The 24,969-nt window shown below is 45.9% G+C and overlaps 2 protein-coding genes across 2 annotated transcripts; both read left to right on the plus strand.

Moving 5' to 3' along the window:
- The first annotated feature begins 2,757 nt into the window (after positions 1–2,757).
- Positions 2,758–3,472, plus strand: LOC123131222 (uncharacterized). The gene has a single exon (XM_044550945.1). It carries the CDS (start codon positions 2,814–2,816, stop codon positions 3,279–3,281), a length of 468 nt encoding a protein of 155 aa, XP_044406880.1. The 5' UTR covers positions 2,758–2,813; the 3' UTR covers positions 3,282–3,472.
- Positions 3,473–18,439: 14,967 nt separating this feature from the next.
- LOC123128822 (uncharacterized) lies at positions 18,440–19,323 on the plus strand. The gene has a single exon (XM_044548919.1). The coding sequence runs from the start codon at positions 18,623–18,625 to the stop codon at positions 19,055–19,057; it is 435 nt and encodes a 144-aa protein (XP_044404854.1). The 5' UTR covers positions 18,440–18,622; the 3' UTR covers positions 19,058–19,323.
- The last annotated feature ends 5,646 nt before the right edge of the window (positions 19,324–24,969 follow it).

The raw sequence follows: 24,969 nt of genomic DNA on the forward strand, positions 1-24,969 counted from the left end.
TGCTTTGGCCGAAATGGATTAGTAAGATCTTCCTCTTTCAAAACATATCAACGAGATTCTTCTAAGTGCAGCATCCGGTTCGGCTCGTCCCTTTTAGTATCTCCCACGATCAACTTTTGTTTTTGAGGTCTTCTATACTATTTTATCATTTTTCCAAAACCGGGCAGACAATCATATATATTTGCGCGCAATCAAGCGAAGAATATGTTCAACAATAAGCGCAGCACGATTTGAAGATCCACCACCAAGCTCCGCATGATTGATGCACATGTTTTGCACAAACGGATCTACATTTTGGAACTGTCTATCAGCAGGCCACGTGATCAGGGCATGTATGTGTCAACCGCCGTGAGTGGTGCAGCGCATGGAGCCAGGCAACGACAGCTCGGCTCGGCAGGGCTAAGAGCATCTTCAACGGCTGCACGAAACGACGCGCGCGCTAAACGCAGCCTTTAGCGTGCGCGGGGCGTTTTGCCGCGCTTCAGCGGCGGCGGGAAAACCACGCGCGCGGGAACCGCTTGCGCGCGCGCGAAAAGGCGCTAGCTCGCGCGTCATTTTTGCGCACCGCTTCCGGCGCGCCTATAAAGTGTGACACGCGCCACGCGCCTCTCCAAGCTTCCTCTTCTCCTCTTCCACTCTTTGGCACGCGCCGCTTCAGCGCCCGCGTCCGGCTACCGCGGCGTCCGCCTGCGCCCCAACGGCGGCTACTACGCGGAGATACACTCCGGCGATCTTCGGCTCGGCCTCGGCACGTACGGGACGGCGCGCGAGGCCGGCTGCGCGTACGACGCGGCGGTGTGGCGCCTAGGCCGGCCGCGCGGCCAGATGAACTTTCAGGATGTCTACATGCTCCAACAAGCGCTCGACCGTGCCCCGCCACCGCGTCTGAACACGGCATAAGACCGTGCGGAGCACAACGAGCGGCAGCGCCGCCTCCTCGTTGCCCAGGAGGACGAGCGGGTCATGACGGAGTGGCGCCACCGCCACCCGGAGGACGTCGCCTACGAGCAGGCCTACTGGGCAAGGCGTCGCGAGGAGGACACGCGAAAGCGCCGCGAGGCGCGGTTGGACAGGCGTCGGCGCAAGGAGTTGGCGAACGCGCAGTCCGATCTCATTGCAGCAGGTGGGCAGTCGTTCTTCACGCCGAACGATGATCTGTGGTTGGACATCTGGCTGGATACCTCGGACGACACCGCCGAGGAGGATAATGGTGATGATAGTGATGATAGCGACTTAGAGTAGTTTTTTTTTATGCAATCTATCTCGTTTTTTATCGTTTGTCGTTTTTAATTATTATGCAATCTATGTTTCGAATGTAAAATACCTTTGTATCGTTTTAAAATCTATGCAATATATCTATTTTTCAATGCTTGCATTTAGTTTAAAATGAGTGAGCGCTGCATTTTTTGCGCGCTGCATTTTAGCGCGGCTGCTGTAGCGGGCGTAGCGCGCCGCGTCAAACCAGCCGATGCGCGCGCCGCATATGTGTTTTTTGCGCGCGACCGGCGCCTGTTGAGGATGCTCTCTGTTGCTAATCTAAACGACAAGGTGTGGGCAGAAAACGTAAACAAAATGAACCCTAGTAGCGCCCGCCCCAGAGCGCTGCGTGCGCCAGCTGCCGCGGCCGGCCGTCGCCACGCACCCTCCCAATCCTTGGCACGCAGCGAGGTCGGCCATGTGCGCGCGGCCGGCCGTCGCCACGCACCCTCCCAGTCTGTGTCCGTGGCACGCCGCGAGGCCGGCCGACCATGTGCCGCGGCCTGAATAGCCGTTTCGCGCGGCGTCGGGATGTGGTGACCGTGCGCATGTGCGCGGCCGTGACATGAACAGTGCTGTTTTTTTAGCACTAGATCTGCATATGGGTTGAAAAAACGGAACACCAGAACTGTCCTTTACTGCGTTGTCAGTGGCTGGATTGCTGATTATGCCCACAGAATCACAGAGGCAGTGGGCACGGTGTGTTAAACAGAGGAGCATGCAGTACTGCACAAGAGTACACGACGATAATATCCACCGGCATGCATGTTGCCAGGGACGGACTTTCACAGTGAAACAACCAAGATCAAAAGACGGGAAGAGGAAGAGAGAGCGAAAGAGGGAGTGAAAGAGACGGCCACGATCGATCGTCCGGTCGACCAGAATCAAAGGAAGCGAGACGCAGTAGCAACAGTTATCTCGATCCCTTCCTTCGCGCGGACTCCACGGACAAACATTGGCGGGCGTGAGTGAACAGATTCGGCGCCGATGGACACTGCCATTACGGCGACTGATGCCGCCGATGCCGGTGTGTCGAGCGTTCAGAGGCCGGCCGCGTTTCAAGCAAAGCAGGGGCGATCCCACGGCCGGCGGCTGGGGTCCGTCCGGCTGCTGGCGCGTCACGTCGTGCAGGGCCTAGCCGTGCCAACCTGACCGTCACCTGCCTCGCTCCGAGCGTTCGAAGGATAACTCCCTTTTTTTCTGGGTCCGGCCTTTCAGCGTGCCGGAGCCGGTTTTCTGACAGCAACAAGCGTCGGATGGGCACAGCACGCAGCATTTCAAATCAAAATATTCAAAACAAGTTGGCACGAGTCCTAAAATATTCTGAACCCATTCCTGTGTGCTAGCCGTCCGGGCCCACTGCTTTACGCCCGTTATTAACCCCGGTTAGTTAGTTAACCCGACCTTAACCCAGTTCCCAACCCATGAATTTACCAGAATACCCCTCCCGGCTACATAAATCCCGCCCAACCCGCCCCCTTCTCTCAAGTCTCCAAAACCTGCAGCCATCTCCTCCGCGCACCGGATTCCATCCACTCTAATCTCTCCAATCTCTCATGGCGACGGCCACCGCGAGTCGGCCCAGCGGCCCGGTCCTGTCGATCCCCAGCTACCGCTCCGCCTCGCCCACCCGCGTCAACCTCCCCGCCCGCTCGCCCGGCAAGTCCGTCAGCGTCTCGTCCCCGTCCTCCACCAGGAGCCGTCGATCCTCCTGCATGTGCTCCCCGACGAACCACCCGGGCTCCTTCCGCTGCAGCCTCCACAAGGAGCGCAAGCAGGCGGCCCCCGCCGGCAGCAGCAACAGCAGCAGGCCGGCCTCCCCGCCTTCGCCGCCGTCCACCTCGAAGAGCACGGGCGGCGCTCTGGCGTGGCTCATCCCCATGGGGAGCGGGCACTGGGCACGCAGGGCGCTCGCGCCGTCCCCCGCGGCGCAGCAGTCGCTGCAGCACCGGAGGCGCGCGGGCGGGTTCCGCCCCCGGCCCAGCCGGCTCTCCGCCGTGTCCACGGCCGGCGACAGCCAGTAAACTAAACGAACAGCGTCGACATGCCGTAGCAAGATAGTAGAGTACTAGTACTACAGTACATAGGAAAGAAATTGCCAGAAGAATTGGAGTTTTTAGAACCAATTCGATTGATGAGCCCGTCCGTAACTGTACAGAATGCGTTTTTCCAGCATGCATGAATGGCGTTAATTGAGATTCAAGAAGCAAATCAATCACTGTTTGAGCTAGCGGATACTTCGAATCACTCTGATTTACTTACTCGCGATTTGGTGAATTTACGGGTCATTCATGAAAATGAATTTCAGAGTCCCTTCTCTGCGTGTGGGTTTATTAATCAGTATTTGGAGGAGGTAAAACTGACGAAGATTCAGAAACAAACAGTACAGCCACGACGCAGGCAGTTCAGGTTCAGAAGAAGTGGTTGCCTCCTGAGACGGTGTTGGCCAATTGAAAATGTTGATGCTGGGGCATTGCAGAGCACATAAGCTTGTTAGACTGCAAAGAAAATCTCCTGCTTGCCCAAGGCACCTGGGTACTCGCATGTTAACTTTGCAGATATATCTTCAATTGTTAATGAACCAATGATGCAACATTGATGCTTGAAACAAAAATATACCAGGTCATCGGTTAACGTACAAGAAGTTCACCTGCTAAATAGACCAGGCCAATGCATCTCTACAAGTTCAGAAATGAAACGGTCAAATTAAACCCCGCGATATTTAGTATGCCAAGTTGGTTCTTGAAAAAAAATTATTAATTCCTACGATATTTCCATATGAGATTTGTCGATCCGTCGAGTTGGGTGGCTCATGGTGAGCCTCATGGCATCTTCCGATTTGAATTGTCCACAGCTTCTACACTGGTCGGTGCTCTGGCAAAATCATCTTTTAACACGGGATTGAGATGCTTTTTCTTCTTTTCCAGTGAGCTTCTCGGTGAGGGCCTCTTTGATTCGTAAGATTTCCAAAATGCAGGAATAGGAAAAATGTGAAATTAGAGTGGCATGTCGTCTTGAATCCTACAGGATTGTACGCGTGTTTGATTGTGCATAGGAAAAACGTAGAATTCTTTCAAAGAGGTTTGAGTGGATGGAAAATTTCCTATGAAATCTAGTGCAAATGAATCATATGAAAAAAATTCTATGGTTTACAATCTTACGAATCAAACAACCCACGTTGAAAAAATTTTTAAGGATTAGAATTCTCCAAAATTCCTTTGAAAATCCTTTGAATCAAAGAAGCCCTTAATATATATGTTCTTCAACTCCTTTTCAGGGACCACCGGAAAAACTACAAGACTTCAATTTCTCAATTCAAAGATTGTTACCCGTGCTAATTAATTTGTCATAGTGAGTCGGATGGTTGTTTGGTATTGTTTGCACACACATAGTCGATAGCTACGCACATATTTGTAGCCGGTGCTAAAGAAACCATGTTACTAAGATATATTTTGGCTCCCATTTGCATATCAGGTGATGTAGGGGCTAAAATGCTCCCATGCTACGATGTGATCTCGGCCATTGGATCTCACATCCAATGGTCAGCCCAAGAGCCCCAGAATATTTTCAAAAGAGACATTCAGGAAGACCATAATTGCGCCCTGGTCCACATCCCTCAGATGTTGAACGTTGGATGTGAGATCCAACGGCCGAGATCGCATCGTAGCATGGGAGCATTTTAGCTTCTGTATCACCTGATATTTTCCCTAGCTGGTAGTATTTCAGATAGGTTTTCAAAATGAGATTTAAGATGATTTTTAGCAAAACCAGTTTTAACAAACCAACAACTTAAAACGGGTTTGTACAGTTCTTTGTTTGGCATACAAATTCAAATATGGCTGCAAGTTTGTCTGAGACAAGTATTATTCAAAGCACGAACCTTTGAAACAACACATGCCAAAAAAACTGGGCAATCATTAAACTATTGAGTTTTCTACCCCCCCATGCCCTATTCCGAACCGGACATCTCCTTGCCACCGCACCCCTCCTAGGTCGCCGCTTCCTTATTCCATGTGTTCATGCATATTGCAGTGCTACAAAAACTAGGTTGGAAATGAGAATGGTACAATAAGAAATAAAGATGATCTACCTAATTATCCTCATGATATTTCTGAAAATATCCACCAGAATGTTGATTGGCTCTTCGAAAAGCAAAAAAAAGCAAAACAAAATATCATGACGTTTCGATGCTGGCTTGTTTCCAAAATCTCCATCTTTTAGCTCTTAGAGCATTCATCATATGATCGAGATGTTTTTTTTGGAATAGTTGCGGTGCATCTTAATTGATTGACCGCGTGCTTAATTTGCTAGGTCTTTCACCTCACTTTCAAGGGCTCCACTGGAAAAACTACAAGCTAGATTTGGAATCGTCAGTTCTAGGACAAAATGGGCACACAATCGGTCGATCACCGTTCACCTGGTCTTCAACCAAATTACTACTCTCCACGTACGTACGCTAACATCTCTATCAACTTTTGGTGCTAAATATATCCGTTCGAGCGACAAATAACATAGATCAGAGAGAGTATTTTTAAAAAAATCTGATTACAATTGCATGAATTTTTATTTTTTAATCTTCGGTGGGAGAGAATATATTCACCTGAGAGTAATTAATTAACTAATGTCGGGCAGATTTTCCACACAAAATCTTGACTGAATAATCCAATGTAAGGAATCACCGTAAGAGTTGTAAAGGATTTAAGGTAATTAATTCATCTGGTGACCAAATAAAATGGACTGTGATATATACAATGAGCGGCTCACAAAGAAAAGATAAGTAATACCTCTACAGCTAAGCTCTCTAGCCGGTATGAAATTACTCTGCGTTGCTGTCTTGCCGATGGCGTTTATCTTTGAATTAATCATATAGCTTAATTTGTGGATGGTTTTAGATCGATTAGGCACCAGCCATATGTGGATGTAATTATCTTGCTTAATCTATGGATGCGTTTTGGATTGCTTGGACACTAGCCGTATATGTATGATATTATTTGCGCATTGCGGTAAACGTTGAGGGTAGGGACGAGAACTCCAAAGAATCCAGCATCAACTGTAGTCTGGCAGCAGGTTTAATCACAACGTGCGTCACAGAACATATGTTCTAGAAAGTGCTCCCCGAAGGGTAAAAGAGGCATGCATCTAGTATTGATTTTGTATGTTTGATGTGTGTGTGTGTGTACATGTAAAACAATCCATACTACGCATATTCGTTTTCACAGTTACTTCCTCTCTCCATAAACAAATGTATTATTCTTAATTAATAAAAAACCCTACATTCCCTGATCATCATGCATGAGCTATATACTGCCAATAGTATGCTTTTCTTCCCTGCAACACCCCCCCCCCCCTCCCCTCCCTTTTTTTTATCACAAGGATTGCATACAGCAGGAACTATGCAAAATAACGTCCGATGTTTGCGCAATTTCAATCATGATCGTAATTAACTTCGAGTTGGTGTTAATAACAAAGTTATATAGTAAAATATATATACTTATAAGCACATGCTGCTGTCAGTTGCGTATATACATCGTAGTCAATGCTACAGAAAACCAAATTATTTGAAATGGCCCGACATAAATTGGAAACAAGATAGTATTTGTTCTCATCGGAATATCATGATCATGTTTTTTTCCTTTATTTGGAGAAACAATTTGTAGCCCATGATGTTTCAAAATAAGGACCTTTAAACCACATGTATGCTAAGAAAAGCAATTACTGAAACTATTGAGTTTTCTACCCCGCCCACCATCCCACATCGTTTCCTTGCCACCGCTCCCCTTCAATGTCACCGCCTCCTTGTTCTTTTCCCACGTCCCCCTCTCCGTCCACTGTATGTGGGAACATTATGATTGATATTTTAATGTATATTCCATTTGGTGCTAAAGAAACAAGGTTGGAAATAAAAATGGTTCAAGAAAAACTAAAGACGACTTATATTTTTCTCTCTTCTCACCAGAACCGTCCTGACCTTGTGATTTTTCCATGAAATGGATATCAATTTGGGAATTAGTGCCGACAGATTTCCGTGGCAACTTCTTGAACAAACTGTACTAATGAAATTAACTATCAATAAGATTGTTTGGCCACGAAACTAATGAAAAATGACTACGATGGATATGGTAACTCGCGGAGAAGATCTCTGCGTCTCTATCTTGAGTAGCACAATGTGTGAATGTCTTCCCTTACTCGTCCTCAATCTGCCCACCTCCTTCTGCATAATCTTCTTTTGATCTTTTCATATGTAGGGCGTCATGCCCCAGTGAGGTATAATTGTAAGTGTCGTGTGTGTGTGTTTGGGGGGGGGGGGGGGGGTCCATCTCGTAGGAAGGGGATCATGATGAACCCACTTTAATCCATGGAAATTGATGCCCTTGTTCGAGTCATTCACACCCTTCAAATTGCTGGTTTCGAAACCATCTTTGACTCTTATGGCATTCATCACACTAGAAGGGGACACACGCCTTCGTCGTGTCATTCTTTATCAGGCTTTGAGTTAGAGATTAGTCATAAACAATTTTGTGCAACATAAAAAATCTTTATTTCGACCTAAGTATACAGAAAACATATAATGTATTAATATTCACACTCAGATCATTCTCATCTCACTCAACTTTGACCTGGAGGGCACCAACTTCAACTCGTGGTTCACTCTCCTATCTACATATGGCAATGCCTAACGAGCAATCAGCCACGTGCTCTGCTCACTCTTGAAATATGGTGTGCCTTCTTCCAGTTGCAACCGAAAAAGGAAGATATATCCTCACTTGTGAATGCATGTTCAATGAGACACTTCGTGTCAAATAAACTCGTCGACTGCATTGGGGGATATAAGACACGCAAATATCAAATTAATTAACCTCTTATATTTTTGAAAGTATCCCTTGAATGTTGATCAACTCATCAAAAAGTGAAAAACAAAATCAAAGCTTGCGAGAAACCCATCTTTAACCCATTGATACTCCCTTTTCGAATTGTACACACCCTTCCACAGAATAGTTTTTGAAATTATCTCTAACTCTCATGGTATTCATCATAGCATTGCGATGTATTTTGATCTTAATTTTTTGGATAATTGCATGTGATGCATCATAGTAAATTATCCATGTGCTTAATTCACTTGGTCTTTTAGCCCTCTTTCGAGGGGATCCACTGAATAAAACAAGTTAAATTGGAAATTGCTTGTTCCACAACAATATAGGCACTCGATCAATCACCGTTCATGCAGTCAGCAGCCGGATTCTCCACCTACGTAGGCTAGCTCTTCTCATCAACTTCTGGTACAGTTCGTACCCACATACAAAGCAAGTAGGAGTAGCAACATTCATGCTCTGCTTGCACATCGTTGTCACTACTACATCAAAGACAGACCCATCTTAATTACTTAGAATCTAGTTACAATCACAGAAATTTTCAACAATCGTTGCAGAGGATAGTCGAATGAGAATTATGTCAGTAGACTTTTCACAAAAAATCTCCTCTGATCTTTCCGCGCTAAAGATCTAGTGTAATTAATCCATCTAGTGGTCAAATAAAAAGGACTGCGACGTATAGGGCGATTGATGCGCAAAGAAATGAAAAAAAAAACATCTTCAGCCAAGCTCTCCGTCCGGCATGAAATTACTCTGCATTGCAAAGGTGTTTATATCTCCATTCATTGGATCAATCATCTAGCTTAATATGTACGTAGATGGTTTTGAATCGTTTAGACGCCAAGCTGTATGTGTATACTATTATCTTCTTGCTTAATCTGTGGATGGATTTTGGATTTTCTTTTTTGAAATGGAGGCGTACCCCCGGTCTCTGCATCATGATGATGCATGCAGCCATCTTATTAAAAAGTCTCGAAGTAGCACAAAGTCATAAAGGTATTACAGCTCGCAAGCGGAGCAAATCAAAGAAAATAAAAGTATATGCTCCAAAACACAACCGGTAAGGCAAAAGAAAGGATAAGCTCCCTAGACTCCTATCCTATTATGCGACCGCCATCCGAAGCAGTTGAATATAACCCGTGCTATCATCTCCAACTGTTGCACCCAGTAATCAAAGGCTCCCTGGAGTCCATAGGAGTGAGTAAGGACCACGTACGGATCCATGCGGTAGCCCCGAAGATAACCTGCAAGAAAGTTAAATTGTGTTGTCTGTTAAAAATCAAATCATTCTACAGTTCCATATAGCACACAAAAGCGCACATATTTCAATCGGAATACGAGCTGCTGTAGTATGTTCAACCCCAGCTAACCATGTTCCAAATAACGATCCAATGTCAACCGGAGTATTAATGTTGAAGGCTATATGAATGGTTCTCCAAAGCAATTTGGCGAGTGGGCATTCAAGGAATAAGTGTTGTATTGTTTCATCATGATCACAAAAACAACAACGTGAACTACCTACCCATCGCCTCTTGATTAGGTTGTCCTTGATGAGTATTACTTGCTTGTGGACAAACCACATACAAATTTTAATACGCAAGGGAACTTTAATCTTCCAAATATGCAACGATCTTGGGATTGGGCCAGAATTAATCAAATCCATATAGAAAGACTTCACCGTGAAAACCCCATTCTTATTTAGGGTCCATTGCGTCGAATCCGGCTGGTCAGAAAGTTGAACATCTATCAAACTCCGAACCAAGTGAAGCCAGGCATTCCATCGCTCTCCAACTAACGCGCGTCTGAATTGAATATTTAAGGGAATCGTTTGGAACACTGTGCCTACGTAATCCTCCTTGCGTTGCACAATGTTATAAAGGGCGGGGTATTGGACGGCCAGGGGTGTCTCTCCTAACCACGCGTCCTCTCCAAATCTTGTTGACATCCCATTGACAACCAAGAATTTGACCCTACGAAAGAACAAACCCTTCGTTTTTTTTTGAAACTACAAATCCTTCATTCTCATAAGCCCTTTCCAGAATGGCGAGTCAGTTGGTCTCATGGCAACCTGGGCGAGCGTTTTCGACTGCAAATATTTATTACACAAAATCTGTGCCCATATGCCTTCCGGCTCCGTCTCCAAACGGTAAAGCCATTTGCTCATAAGGCACTTATTCTAGATTTCTAAGTTCTCAATACCAAGACCCCCCTGGTCTTCAGACACCAGCCATATGTCTATGAATATGATATTATTTACGCATTTTATGCCCTAATACTGAGTGCAGGCACGAGAACCCCAAAGATCCAGCATTAACTCCAGTCTGGCCACAGATTTGATCACAGCATGGGTCATAAAACACTTCAAGATGATCTAAAAATTCATATGTTCCAGAAAGTGGCCCCTCGAGGGTAAAGAAGCCATGTTATTGATTTTGTATTTCTAATATGTGTGTTTGTACAAGTAAAATAATTCGAGCTATATAGCCGTTTTCGTCGTTACTTTGCTCTCTCCGTAAATTAACAAACAAATGTATCTCGTCTTGATTCACAAAATGTCGTGCTTGCCCGGTTCATGATGCATGTAGCTATATACTGCCCATATTATGTTTTCCTTACCAGGATTGTATATACTACGTGTGAGAATGGTCGATTCTGTTTGCGCGATTTCATTCATGTAGATCCCATCACAATGCATAAGTACGAAAGTTCGCTCAGGTAATGAGGTGGTCCATATTACATTGGAAATGCATGCATGAGGATTATTTTCACAGCAACAAACAGATTAATCTTTCCCCCTATTTTGATTTCGGTTGGTACACATGAAGTAATACTTAATTGATTTCAATGAAAATTTCAGTGATTTTGGTTGGTGTTGAAATTTTTCTAAAACCGAAAGTGAAAACCTTGGCCCCAGCTACCCACAGGCGTACCAGTAGTTTTCACCCCAGCTGTGCAAGAGAAAATTTGGCGGGTGAGATGTTGTTGTCCATGTTCAAAGATGTTTGCATGCCCATTCCAGGCTAAGATCACCGTCACCTTAATTTTTGCTTCACATGTCAGCTCGATCGGCAGGCATGGCCGGCCATGCGCCCCTGGCCCACGCAACTACCCATCGGTACGATTCTGTTTTGGATAGATTTTCCGGGAAAATGGAAACTTTATTTCTGTTTGGATAAGCATTTGCAAGTTAGGGACGTGATTGATGGTCGGTCATCTGCAATTAAGCTGCGAAACAATTCCTTATTTAACATTGTCTTAAATTCCATTTCCTTATTTGATACTACAATTTTTTTTCTTCCCTATCTAACAATGAGTCTAAATTTTATGCCTTTTAACACTTTCGACCATTTTAAGCCTAAATGACACTGGAAAAGACCCTTTTGCCCCTCATGTGATATGTGTGTGTGGTAGTAACACACACTGATACGGCTCAAATAGGTTTGAGACGATTTAGTGTAGTGGCCCTGATCTTTCACTCGCACAAACAACTAAAAGATTTATGTGGAAGAATTATTCAGTGGCTAAGAAAACAGAAGATAAATTAGAAAGACGGAGATATATGGATGGAGTGGTGTATGTGTACGTGTGAAAGAAATAGTAGCTAGACTAGATGGATGGATTATAGAGGTAGGCGTGTAGTAACCAAAGAAAAATATAGTGGATGCAAGGAGCATCGTGGTGTAGTACTAGAATATATGGATCGATTATACGATTAGCAGCGGCAGCGACGGGCAACGGAGTAATTAGTAGATGGAGATCAGGAACTAGTAGAAGTAGACGAACAATAGGAGGCGTTCGACACACACACAACATCACACATGCACGCACGCGCACACAAACATACCACATGAGGGTGCTGTAAAAAAATGCTGTCAAAAAGAAAATACCACATAAGGAGCAAAAGGATCTTTTCAGGTATCATTTATGCTTAAAATGAATAGAAGTGTCATAAAAGGCATAAAATTTAGATTCGTTGCTAGATAAGGAAGAAACAATTTAGCAGTGTTAAATAGGGCATAATATTTAGACACAGTGTTAAATAAGGAATTCTCTCTTAAGCTGCTGGATAGCTGGAGGAAAGCTACTGGTCGTGTAGAAAGTTTTGGTTCGGAGTCCAATTTGAGGCTGCAGATGGCGACCTGACCAAACCTACACATGGGTCATGGCATGGCATTATGGTATACTCCCTCCGTTTCTAAATATTTGTCTTTCTAGAGATTTCAAATGATCACCACATACGGATGTATATAGACATACTTTAGAGTGTAAATTCACTCATTTTGCTTTGTATGTAGTCACCATTTGAAACCTTTAAAAAGACAACTATTTAGGAACGGAGGGAGTACATATAAGAGTTAACCCGCTTGTTTAGGATTTTGGTTACGTCGTGTGTACAGTTTACTCACCAGCTGATCTCATGGCCTAGGTTAAGTTGATGTAGGATGTGATTTTCTGAAGAAAATTGCACGCCTATAAGCGTGTCGCATTCAACTGTCACTTTATCTCTGCTTCTAGAACACTACTCAGTAACTTGTACGTTGACAATGATATTTCTTGTACTACAATATACGGTAATTCAGGCCGAGCAAGCAGATGATCATGAGAGCGATCGTGTAATTATCTGCTGAAAAATTCAGCATGTACGGCTGAATTAAGCTTGTGTGCTACCATATTAAACAGCAGAAACGGTGTATTGTTGTAAGTACGCCGGTAAAGTAAAAGCATATGTCGTGGTCGTGGAAGTGCCGTCTCATGTTAAGACTGCGAGGTTTTGGCTAACTACCTGTTAAATATCACACTAATCAAGTAATCGGCTGAGTAACGTAGCGCTATAGACTAGTCTAATTAAGGTACGTACCTAGTCACGCATGTCGCAGCAAGACTTGGCGAGGCATTTCGGTGGATCGACCGTGTTTTCTGCAAGCGTAGGATTTTTTCGAGTGTTTGACAAAAAACTACTACTTTAAGGGTCGTCGTCCCACAGAACTACCACTTTTTAAAAAGTGGTCAAAAACTACCAAAAATTCTTAATTTTGTGACTAAAAACTACCAGTTTTAGGTAATAGACAGTTTAAACGATTTAAACATGTTGACCGTTCAGTTGACCGTTATTACAGGTGGAACCTACACGTCATTCTTCTTCCTCCTCTCTCTATCTTTATTTGACATTTTCACAAATAGCTTCTGTGCATGGGAGGGAAGGAGGCCAAACTCCGGTGACGCGCCCGCCGGGGAGACGCCCCTGCTGCACGCTGTGGTCGCCAGCTCCTTGCTGCCCGGCGAGGCGTCCTCCGCGTCGTCGTCCTGGTTGCTGCCGAAGGCCGGCTCTCCCTCCCCCGGAATCAGGACCACCGTCACGGCGAGCCCTTGCTGCCGGAAGCTAGTCCGTCGGGGCTGGCGGCGAGCAGGTTGAGCAGCTCGTCGCCGACCAGATCCGCTGCCCCGCGCCCGCTGCCTCGAGGCCGCCGCCTCGCCGGAGTTCCCTTCGGTCGCCCCTCATCTCCGCCTCCCGTCGCTGGTGCCTAGCGCCGTCGCCCGCTCGTCTTGGTGCGCGAGACGGCCCATGCCCCTGCGCCTGGAGAGCTATCGCGTGTGGGCACTGGGCGACAGCGGCAAGTCATCGGACTCGCGTCCTTGGTAGCCGGTCCGGGCGCGTCCGCTATAGGCCGGTGGCGCGCCTGCTTCTTGGGGGCCTTGGGCGTGTCCGTGACAGAGGCGGGAGCAGGCTTCGGACCCCGGGAGTCCGCCGGCGGCGAGACGGGGGGACGGGTCCGGCGGCGAGACAGGGGACAGGTCCGGCGGCGTCGATCCGCAGCGCGGGTGGGGGTGGGAGGTGGGAGGCGATGGCTGCAGGTGGGCCAGTCTCCCCTGGCATTGACTTTTCAGCCACATTAGCCCTAACGGGTGGGCCAGTTTTGTCAGTTTTCTGTTTAAATCGTCTAAAACGATCATCAAGTGAAACTGGTAGTTTTTAGGAACAAATTAAGAAATTTTCGGTAGTTTCCGGTCAAATTTTTTAAAGTGGTAGTTCTATGAGACAAAAACCCCTAAAGTGGTAGTTTTTTGTCAAACGCTCGATTTTTCTTATTGGCACCGCACTGCCCACATGATGACACATCAGACATGCATGCATGGATGCGTGCTGCCATCTCCGTGCTGACTGTAAATACTCATATGCATGCATATGATGATATGCGTATGTTTTTTCTGAAGAGATTCCACAGAAGCAGTAGCAATCCAATAATTGAGCAAGTTCTACACTGGACTAGTTGCGCTGAACAACAAAATGGTTGGGCACGAGACTAGTACGAGAGCTGACGCGGAAGGCAGCTACTCCGAGTCACGGCCTATTCTTGCACGATCACGCATCACGCTGCGTCTGTGCCTGATTTAGAAATGTCGGCGAGAGGATATATAAAACGAGGAGCGGCGGCACGATTTTAGGAAGAAGAACATGCTAGTGGGTGGTGGAGAAAGTGAGTGCTTTCCACCCATGGTGGAGACCAAAAGCGTACAAAGATTGTTTGAGTGGGGCGTTTTGGTGACCGAGGTCCATGTACTCTTTTATTTTTTTTTAATAAAATTCAAACCTTCTAATTTCAAACAAATCTGAAAAAAATGCAAGTATACAAAGATGAAATGTATATGGAAGCAAAAATTCAGGATGAAATACCTTGAAATGCGACATGTACAAAAAAATAAATTCATGGACTTCAAGAATGAACAATATCTCTACTCCTATAAAAAAACCGAGTTTGTCAATGATAATGTGCCTGCCATTCTTCATTGACGACCGTTAGATCTGCATCGAATGCACAGGAAACAATATGTACCTTTTTTGCACGGGCAACTGAAAACATAAGATCTCCTCACTTGTGATTGCATGCTCAATGAGACACTTCATGTCAAACAAACTCATCGACTGCATGGGGATGTGACATACGCGCATATCAAATTAAGCTCGTGATATTTTCTGAAATTATCCCCTGAATGTCGATTGGCTCTACAAAAATTGAAAAGCATAATAAGATATCGCAACAGAACCATCTTCAATCCATGGAAATTAATGTCCCTGTTCCAATCGTCCACACGCTTCTTCCAGCTGGTTTCTGAAACCATCTTTAACTCTTATCTTATGGCATTCATCACATGATTGAGATGTTTTTTACCTTTGATTTTTCTGGACCAATTGCACGCAATATGTCATAGTAATTATTTAACCTCGAGCTTGTTTTTCTTGGTTATTCGGCCCTCTTTCAAGGGCTCCACTAGAAAAACAACAGGAAGCTAGATTTCAAATAGTTTATTCCATGACAAGATAGACACTCGATGGATCACCGTTCATGCAGTCACGCAGTTACGCTAGCTCTTCTCATTGACTTTTAGTACAGTTCGTGCACACATACTAAGCAAGTAGGAGTAGCAACGTGTACCCGCTCTGCATGCACATCGTGGTCACTGTTACATCAAAGATGGAGCGACCTTAATTACTGTCAACCATGGGTGAAGAGGATGTTCACAACCGAATTTTGTCGGCAGGTATTTCAGAGGAAAAATCCAATTGTCTGGAGAATCCATGCTAAAGATCTAGGGTAACAAGTCATCCAACGACCAAATAGAACGGACTGCGACACACAAAGAAAAGAAATAAAAAAGAGAAAAGTATACTTTTCATCCCTTAATTCTTGGCGAAGTCTAGATTTGGTCCCTCAACTTCAAAACCGGACAACTTGCGCCCTTAACTACTAAAACCGGCCAAGATTCATCCCTGGTCACGGTTTTGACCGGTATTGGTGCTGTCCCAATCCGGTTTTGACCGTGCCGACTAAAATTCACGTAATTTTCTCATATCGAGACCAGGGACAAACCTTGTCCGGTTTCGTTAGTTGGGGGTGCAAGTTGTCCGGTTTCGGAGTTGAGGAACCAAATCTAGACTTCACCAAGAATTGAGGGACGAAAAGTATATTTTTCTCAATAAAAACCGTAGGTTAAGTACTTAAAGTTCTCCAGCCGGCACGAAATTACTCTGGATTGCATGAGATGTCTATCTCTGCGTTCTTTAGATTACTCAACTTGCTTAATTTATGGGTGGTTTTCGATCATTAAGACACCGGTCACTTGATTACTCAGTTTAGCGGAAACGCTGCGTGCCGGGGATGAGAACAGAATCCAGCATCAACTCCAGTCTGGCCGCAGATTTAATCACAGCACGCGTCACATAACATTTGTTCTAGAATGTGGCCCGTGGAAGGTAAAGAAGCCATGCACCTATTGATTTTTAAACCTTTTGACGTGTGTGTTTGTAAATTAATCTGCTATATGTAATCGTTTTCACGGCTGCTTTGTTCTCTCCGGAAACACGTCTTAATTAACTTGACACAATGATCCTGCGTTCACGCCCTGATCATGATTCTAGCTCTATCCCAATCAAGCTCACATCACAGAGATTAATTCTTCCCATTTCTCTATGGGGGCCTCTTGGTGAACTAAGAAATCTTCATGTTACTTGTAGCTACCGCTAGCGGCCATGCCACAGGAGATCCCATCTATCAGGTAGTTTTCAGCACAGCTGTGTCGAGAGGAAATTTTGGCGGGTAAGATGTAGTTGTCCCTGTCTCAGGCTAAGATCACCATCACCTTAATTTCGCTTCACATGTCAGCTCGATCGGGAGGCATGGCCGGCCATATGATCCTGGCCCACGCAACTACCCACTGGTACGATTCTGTTTAGGATAAATTTCCCGGAAATTGCTAGTGTTTTGGATAAGCATTTGTAAGAAAGAGACACGATTGATGGTCATCTGCAGTTAAGCTGCGGCTGGCTGGAGGAATGCTACTGGTCCTGCGGAAATCTTTGGTCTCCATGGCGGCCTGACCAAACCTACACATGCATGGCCCATGACATGGTATACACATTGAGTTAACCCTTTGTTGAGAATGCTGGTTAGATGATGTGTGTAGTTTACTCACCGGCTGATCTGATCGCCTAGGTTAAGTCGATGGTGGATGTGATTACTCTGAAGAAAATCTACGCATATAAGCGCGTCGCATTCAGACTCGGGGACTGTCCATCTCTGCTTCTACAACAGTATGCTGGGTAACTTTTACATTGACAATGAATTAATCTGTGCTCCTTGTAATACTTTAAGGTAACTCGGGCCGATCGAGTAAGCAGATGATCATGAGGGCGATCGTGTATTTATCTCGAGGTAAATAAATTTTGCATGCACGGTTGAACCAAGCTTATATGCTGCATTATTGAGCAGCAGTGTAATACTAGTGTATTGAAAGTTCGCCTGTAATGTAAAGCACATGTCGTGGTCGTGGAAGTGCCGTCTCACGTTAAGACTCCGAGGTTTTGGCTAACCACCAATGATCACAATAATCAAGTAATCGGATGACTAAGACGCATCACTAGTCAAGCCTAGTTAAGGCTCCTAATTCACTAATCAGTTGTATTTCTGAAGTTCTAAAACTGAATTGCTAGTTCTTGGTCGATCCTTCAGTGGAGCATATTAACCCGCGGAATAAATTTGCACTGCTCTGCCCACATGACACATCACACGTGCATGCATGTGTTGATCTGAGTCTGACTGTGCATACACGCGATGACAAGGACGATCGGCATGCATGCATATGAGTCATATGAGTATGTTTTGCTGAGATTTAGCTGAAGGGACTCCACGCAAGCAGTATAATCCAGTACTACTACTTCCTATACTAATTGTCACTAAATAACAAAATGGTTAGGCACGGCGGTAGTAGGAGAGACGACGCGAAAGGCGCCCCATCCGAGTCACGCCTGATTCACTCACGCAACTACGTGCCTGCCCGATTTAGAGATGTCAGCATCCTCGATAAAGCAATACGTGCCGGTGGTACGATTTTTTTTGGAAAAAGAACATGCTGGTGAGTGGTTTCCACCGATGAAGGAGAGCAAAAGCCGGCGCCACAATTTATAAGAAGAGATTCGTCTCCTTTGAGAAAGATAATATGCATGAGCTCAGCTCTTGGAGCATGTGTTGCTGACAGAAAACAGAACCGCGGTGTATTAGAATTCAGAGCGGATTGGGCACACACGAACTGCACGATGAAAATGAACACATCATATTTTGGTCCATGGCTTTCGATACTTCCCGTTGTGCGTGTCCGTAGCACAGCGACGTAGGAGTACTACGTGGAAGAAGAAACAAATCTACGCGTGAACCTGTCCTTTCAAACTAAAGTAAACTACGCTATATATGGTTTGGAAGAGAGTTTCAGGCACTTGCCAAGTGGTTTACACTTTTACACGCGCACAGGAAAAACGTCGTCTTCAGACACACACATGCGTCGTCGCCGGCTCTGCGACGACCGGCGAGCCTATATATATAATGGGCAGCGCGCCCTCTGAGTCACGGCCAGGACTCCCGACGACATCCACCAGCAACCACCGCTCCTGATCGCAGCTCCGTCGAGAGACCAACCGAGAATCCAAAAAGAGTTCCCAAGCTACCATGGCGAGCCACCCATTGGCCACCGCCTCAGCCAGGGCGACCCCGACCTCGACCTCCAGGCCGTCGTGCGCGGCTCCCAGCACCGGCAAGCTCACCTGCCTCTGCTCGCCGACCAACCACCCGGGCTCCTTCCGCTGCACTCGCCACCGCAACCCACGGGGGCGACCGCAGACGTCGTCGCCGTCGTCGTCCGGCCGCGCGTCGCAGCAGCCTGCTGCACCGGGAGCCAGCGCGACGGTGCGCGTCGAGGGGATCATCAGGAGCGGCGGCGTCGGCGCTGGCCCCGTTGGCAGGACCACCAAGGGCCGGTCCGTCCTGCGCGCGCACCTGCTGCGGCTGGTGAGCGCGCCGTCCTCTGCCGGCCGGGACCACCGCCGCTGCCGCGACTTCAAGCCCCGACCGTCCAGGCTGGGCCGACTCGCGGTGACCGCGTGACCCGGTTGGTTGCTCTGCTTCGCGGCTCGTACTGGCGAGCTCACTAGTAGTGGCGGACGATGCTCAAAAAAAAAAGAAAAAACTAGTAGTGGCGGACGGTGCGCTTCTATTTCGCGCGCACCAACGCATGGATCCATCGTGGCTAGCACGTACTACCCTGGAGAATGGAACTCTTTTTAGTGCTGTGATGAACAACTCTGGATCTGTAATCTGTACACACTTCCTTGTAATTTTTGCCGAGGAATGAAATGGAGCAGTTTGTGTGACCTTTGCTGCATCTTTGTGCTGTTCTGGGGATTTACTGACGAGCTTTGCTACACTTACAGGCAAAGTTCATGGGATTGCAAGTTACGGGATGACATGACAATAATTGACTGGGCAGCACCGGGCCTCGCAATTGAAAATCACGGAGGGAGAGGCATTAACTCGGCGACACATCTGCCTGTAAGTGCCGCCCGTATGGCTCAGTCCGTAAGTGTAGAATTTTCGTTTATTGACGGGCCGACGCGAACTGGAGAAATTCTCACTTCTTTCACTGCAGAAATTCTCACTTGGTTTGTGCCTATGGAAATTGAGATCACCTTACTTGCCATAATTCTGTTAGAAAAACCATACTTGTGATGAGTCCCTTTTCTATACACTACTCTATAGTGTACGAGTTTTACATGTTTGGATCTCAAAACCAAAAAACAATCCGAGTCGTTGATAGAGTCAATTGGAGGGCTGAAAATTGTGGGATTCGCAGCTACAGTACGAGCTAGTGAACGTGCCACTGATTTCTAGAACCATCACTATATACCAATGTAGGAAAAGTTTCACTTGCCTAATGTTATCCATTCATGCATGTAACTGGTCAAGGTACACACTGGCAAAGCGTCCGGAACGCGCGCACTAATCGCGTAAGGGAGAAGTTGGAAGTTTTCAAGAAGTTGCAAAGTAAGCTGAGTGTATTACAAGATACTAATACTAAGCATGTAAAGGTTTATATATAGGATTGAACCCCTTTCTTCAGGCAATAAATATTTTTTTTGAAACGGGCAAAAAAGCTTTTGCCTTATATTGATATAGGAGAAGCAAACTGGGGTATGGCAAGAGCCAAAAAAAACAAAAAAAGAGGAAGGGGGCGAACACCACCCCCGACACAGGGGGAAGAGGATCAGCCTACAAGTTCCGCCAGATTTTTAGCACCGGCGAGGATCCAGTCCTTCCCCTCTTCCCTAATCTTGTGCATGACAACCGAAGGCAGGGAGGACTTATTGTTGAAAACTCTATCGTTCCTCTCTTTCCAGATCTCCCAAGTGATGAGCGTGATAGCTGAGCGCAAGCCTATAGGGGAGGAGGTGGTGGACTTCGAAACGGCCAGCCAATAGTCCACGACTTTAGGCCTACCCTCCCCGATGCTGCTGATGAGGTCTGGACAAGACAACCAAGAGGCCGCGGCCGTCCAGATACGTCTGGAGAAGCGGCACTCGAAGAGAATGTGTCGTGCTATCTCGGGGGAGGTACGACAGAGCTGGCAAGTAGGTTGGTGCGGCCATCCGCATTTCGCCAAGCGATCAGCGGTCCATAAGCGGTTCTGGACAGCGAGCCAGGCGAAGAAACGGCACTTTGGAGGGGCCCAGGTCTTCCACACGATGTTCCCGAACTGGCAGGGCAAAGAGGCAAGGAACTGGACCTTGTAGGCGGAGCTTGCCGAGTAGCACCCATTAGGGGTCAAGGACCAGGTAATGGAGTCCTCAGTGTCAGGATGAAGCTGGATATCCGACAAGAGCTCCCAGAGGTGGATGTATTGTTCCATGTGATCGGCAGTGAACGCATCCACCGCAATGTCCGAGATCCAGTTGTTATCAGCGAGAGCGTCCTGGACCGTCCGATTCTTCCTCTTGGAAGCCTTGAAAATTAGGGGAGCCAGGTCTTTTGGCGGGGCGCCATGGAGCCATGAAGACGACCAGAAGGAGGCCTTGGCGCCGTTTCCGATGGTGACACGAGTAGCCGCATTGAAGAGGTCAAGGTCTGAGGCGTCGTTGGGGGTTTCAGAGCCCACCCATGGCTTCTCAGGAGCCTTCCACTCATACCATAACCAGCGAAGCCTCAGGGCTTGGGAGAACCTCTCCAGGTCCAAAACCCCCAAACCACCGAGCTCCTTGGGGCGGCAGACCTTTTGCCAGTTGACTTTGCATTTCCCTCCACTAACCGCCTCCTTACAGGCCCAGAGCATGCCGCGACTGATCTTCGCAAAGGCCTTGAGGATACCTTTGTCAGCCTTTAAAGCCGTCAGCAAGAAGATTGGCATGGAGGAGAGCACGGACTTAACCAGAGCAGTGCACCCGGCACGATTCAAAATGGCTACAATAATGAACTCGATCAAGCTTTACATACGAAGGTACCATGTTTGAAGGGAATAGGCCATGTATCCATGAATTGAACTTTAAATACATATTTAAATGACGAGCAAAGCACGTACAATTTATTACTAAGACATAAAGCATGTTTCTTTCTGCACACACAAAAAATCAAGCATCTGTATCATTCTGGTCTCGAAAGATTTATTTTAAGACCTCCTTTGGTTCATAGGGTAGAAAAATCATAGGAATAGAAAAGTCATAGGAAATGAGATGACATGTATCTCAAATCCTATGAGTAAGAATAGGAAAGGAGATGCCCTTTGATTCACATCATAGGATTTTTTCCATTGAGTCTAGGTTAATGTTTATTTTCCTATGAAATGTGAAGGATAGGAAGAATTCCTCCACAGGAATAGGATTCCATTTCTACAAACCAAAGGGCTCTAATTTTTTTTCCTATAGAAATCCTATCCTATGAAATTCCTACAAGATTCTTCTAAACCAAAGAAGACAAGAAGGGTTACTCTTGTACGCTGTGCTCCTCAAAGGACATGAAGGTAATTAAGTTAACTCACGAGATGTCCATCGGACAGCAACGTTCTTTATGTGTTGGTTGCGTGTGGGGCTGTGCCTTGAGCGCGTCTCAACTTCCCTTTGTTTACTTGTCCGGCCTGAACCTTCGAGATGATTTTTGCCCGCTTTAATTAGTTAGAATATAGTTCAGTTAAGTTTCTCAGCTTTTTCCCCATGAGCAGACGCGGTATACACACTGCTCTGCTAGCATATTCTCTTGGTAGAGTTATTCTCTGACTGATGCTTCTCAGCTAAGTTTTTCCATGTGAGGTCCAAAAGGAACTTGGTCTCGTTATTCTGAAAACAGATCACATGGTTTGGAGAAAAGATAAGACATTGATTTTCTCCGTTTGAATTAAGCTAGGAATTGGACAAGAAACCATGTGCAGATCAACATAATTACCTCTCAACTGGTGAAGGGCCCAAAATTAGCATACGCGAAGAAGATGCGCCACCATCACTGCACCGCATCTCCGCATATTGATATGCATACAGTTCCGGATAATGGGTTTGTTCTTTCCACATGACACGAAACTCCGGTTTCCCGGTATCTGTTGAAGCGGACGGTACACAAAGTCCAGAGTTCAGACCAAAGCTCAGTTGGTTGTTGACATTACCACATTGCCCTGCCTACACGATGGTGATTACGTACGGGTCATCATCCGTGTTGCCCTGAGCCCGAGGGAAATGGACTTTATGTTGGAAATGCAAAACAAACTCTCAAGCAGTACAGATATGTTGATGTGTAGCCTAGATTCATTATTACGGGTCAATCTATTGTTAGCAAACGCAGCGAATCGAATTTCCCCTCGTCCCACTTTATGTGGAGCAAACGCAGTTGTCGGGCGGCATGTACACAACATTGTTTTCTTTTTATTTGTATATCACTGTCTGCTACTCGGTGACTTAAACTTGATTCACGTTTAATAAATTGGCTATCTTGTGATGCAGAGGTGAGGCCACCTTTTTAAAAATGACATATGCACAGTGAAACAGTATGCTAGTGGTTAATGCCACCATGGGTACTTTCTGCAGATGCAACTGAGCATGGTTCCCAGCTGAGCACAGAATAATTCCACCAGGGGCAGTAACAAGTGTGTGCTGACTTGATCGTGCCGTGGTGTGTGGGCAAGCTTTATGGTTTAGTTCGTTGTGCTAAGTGCATGCGGAGCCGGGTCCATTTGTCCACGCACCCCTGCAGATCAAGTCCAAGCTTGCCAAGTTCCACGGTTGCCTTGGTTGGTTTGGTCATGCATGTTCTGATCAAGCCATCCTGACATACCGGTCAAGTATTGACTTACTTCGGCACCGTCGATCGACGCTGACGTCCCAGGATTAAACATTAGGAGGCCTCGTTGCGAATTTGACGAGTCGATTTTACAGGAGTTGTACAACTACAAACTCGTCGGATGTTCAACGAGTTCGTTAGACTGGGCAGAAGTTCAACACGTCCGTGCTACATAAACAGCCGATTTCTACAAAAAAAAAGATTCTTTTTTAAGGGATTCAGCATAAGATTCCTAATGATGTGATACCCTTTTTTATGAGTTTTATGAATGTGTGTTGTTATGATTTGTATTGTATTGTACATGTTCATAAATAAAGACAGTGTTTTAATTTCTGATATTATCAAGGAGTAAAAATAATAGTAACCTAAAGATACAAAAACAATTGCTAGCAGTGCACCCATCGATCATCTCGTAAAAACCGAGCAAGTTCTCTCTGGAAACTTAAAGATTTTACTGTTGTAGTCGAAATAGTAAGAATTAATCAATCCTTATTTCGTATGTTCTCACTCTACAAATATGCTCCATATAATTTTGTAAATTGTGCATGGCACCTGCTGAGTCACTAGTAGAAAATGTGGCACTCTTGTTTGTTGAATAATTGTCACTTGATTGCAGCCTTGACCGAAGTAGTATGAATCTATGGGAGCAATGTGGGATACCAAGTTCCAAGACAAATACCCCATCCTCACATGAAGTGAAATCGTTCATTGCATGCATTGCTCGAAGCAGGCTCCCCCCCCCCTCTTATAAATAAAGGCACAAACCGAGCAAGGTACATGGCCGAACGATACACCTCTTCCCAAGTAGAATCATATCCTATTACCCTACCTTTTTTAAATCAAGACGAGACACCTTCACGGCTCCATTCTAGTGAAATGAAACCATGATGTCTTGTAGAAAATAAAAAAGAAAGTTTTCCAAGCAACGCTAGGTTTAGACTTTAGAGTGGAACCAATGCCTAAACATCCCTGTGAAAACATCTTTTGACAAGCTAGCATGGAAAAGATAATCATTGGGGGTGGGGGGGGGGGGAGTATGAAACACATGAACACAGCCCTCTCATCATTAGGATGTGAATATCATCATCTTGGTGAACTAGAAGATATTGCACCATGATCGTGACGACGGTCGTTGGGAGAGGGCACTTTCCTGTCTCAAGAAGTAGGGTTTTGGGAGTGGGATTGAGATTAGAATGAGAGGTCTAAAATGCATATATTGGCTGCCCGGGATGGGGACATGGCAGGACGGTTTTGGGAGTGAAGGCCTTTGGGGGCTTCGACTAGAGTGGGTTAAACCCCCAAAATGACATTTTTTGGGCTCGATCTGTTTGGAATCGATTAGAGTTGTCTTGAGCTCAGGGGACGCCATCTCCTAGTCAGACTTACTCAAACCTTTGGTGAAACCATGCAAATATATGTCTAATGTTCTTTGTTAATGTTTTGATCGAGCTTAATTAGCTTACATTCATGCATGTGTGCATCTTTAACAAAAGCGTGAATATGTTGAGTAATTGCTAAATGTGGCCCGAGTCTGACCAGTCTCATCACTCAACCTTGAGTTGGACGATGCTAGCTCTAGCTCGTGCTTCACTCTCCTGATTGCAAGACACCACCGTGTAGCATGTAAGCAATTGGCTATGCCTTCGATCTCTCCTGAAATACGGTGAACCTTCTTTGCAATAGAAAAAAGTGAGATACTTGATGTC

This window comes from Triticum aestivum, chromosome 6A, assembly GCF_018294505.1.
Source record: "Triticum aestivum cultivar Chinese Spring chromosome 6A, IWGSC CS RefSeq v2.1, whole genome shotgun sequence".
Taxonomy (NCBI): Eukaryota; Viridiplantae; Streptophyta; class Magnoliopsida; order Poales; family Poaceae; genus Triticum; species Triticum aestivum.

Coding starts and splice junctions, on each gene's coding strand:
- LOC123128822 (XM_044548919.1), top strand. CDS start 18,623: ATGGCGAGCCACCCATTGGCCACCGCCTCAGCCAGGGCGACCCCGACC.
- LOC123131222 (XM_044550945.1), top strand. CDS start 2,814: ATGGCGACGGCCACCGCGAGTCGGCCCAGCGGCCCGGTCCTGTCGATC.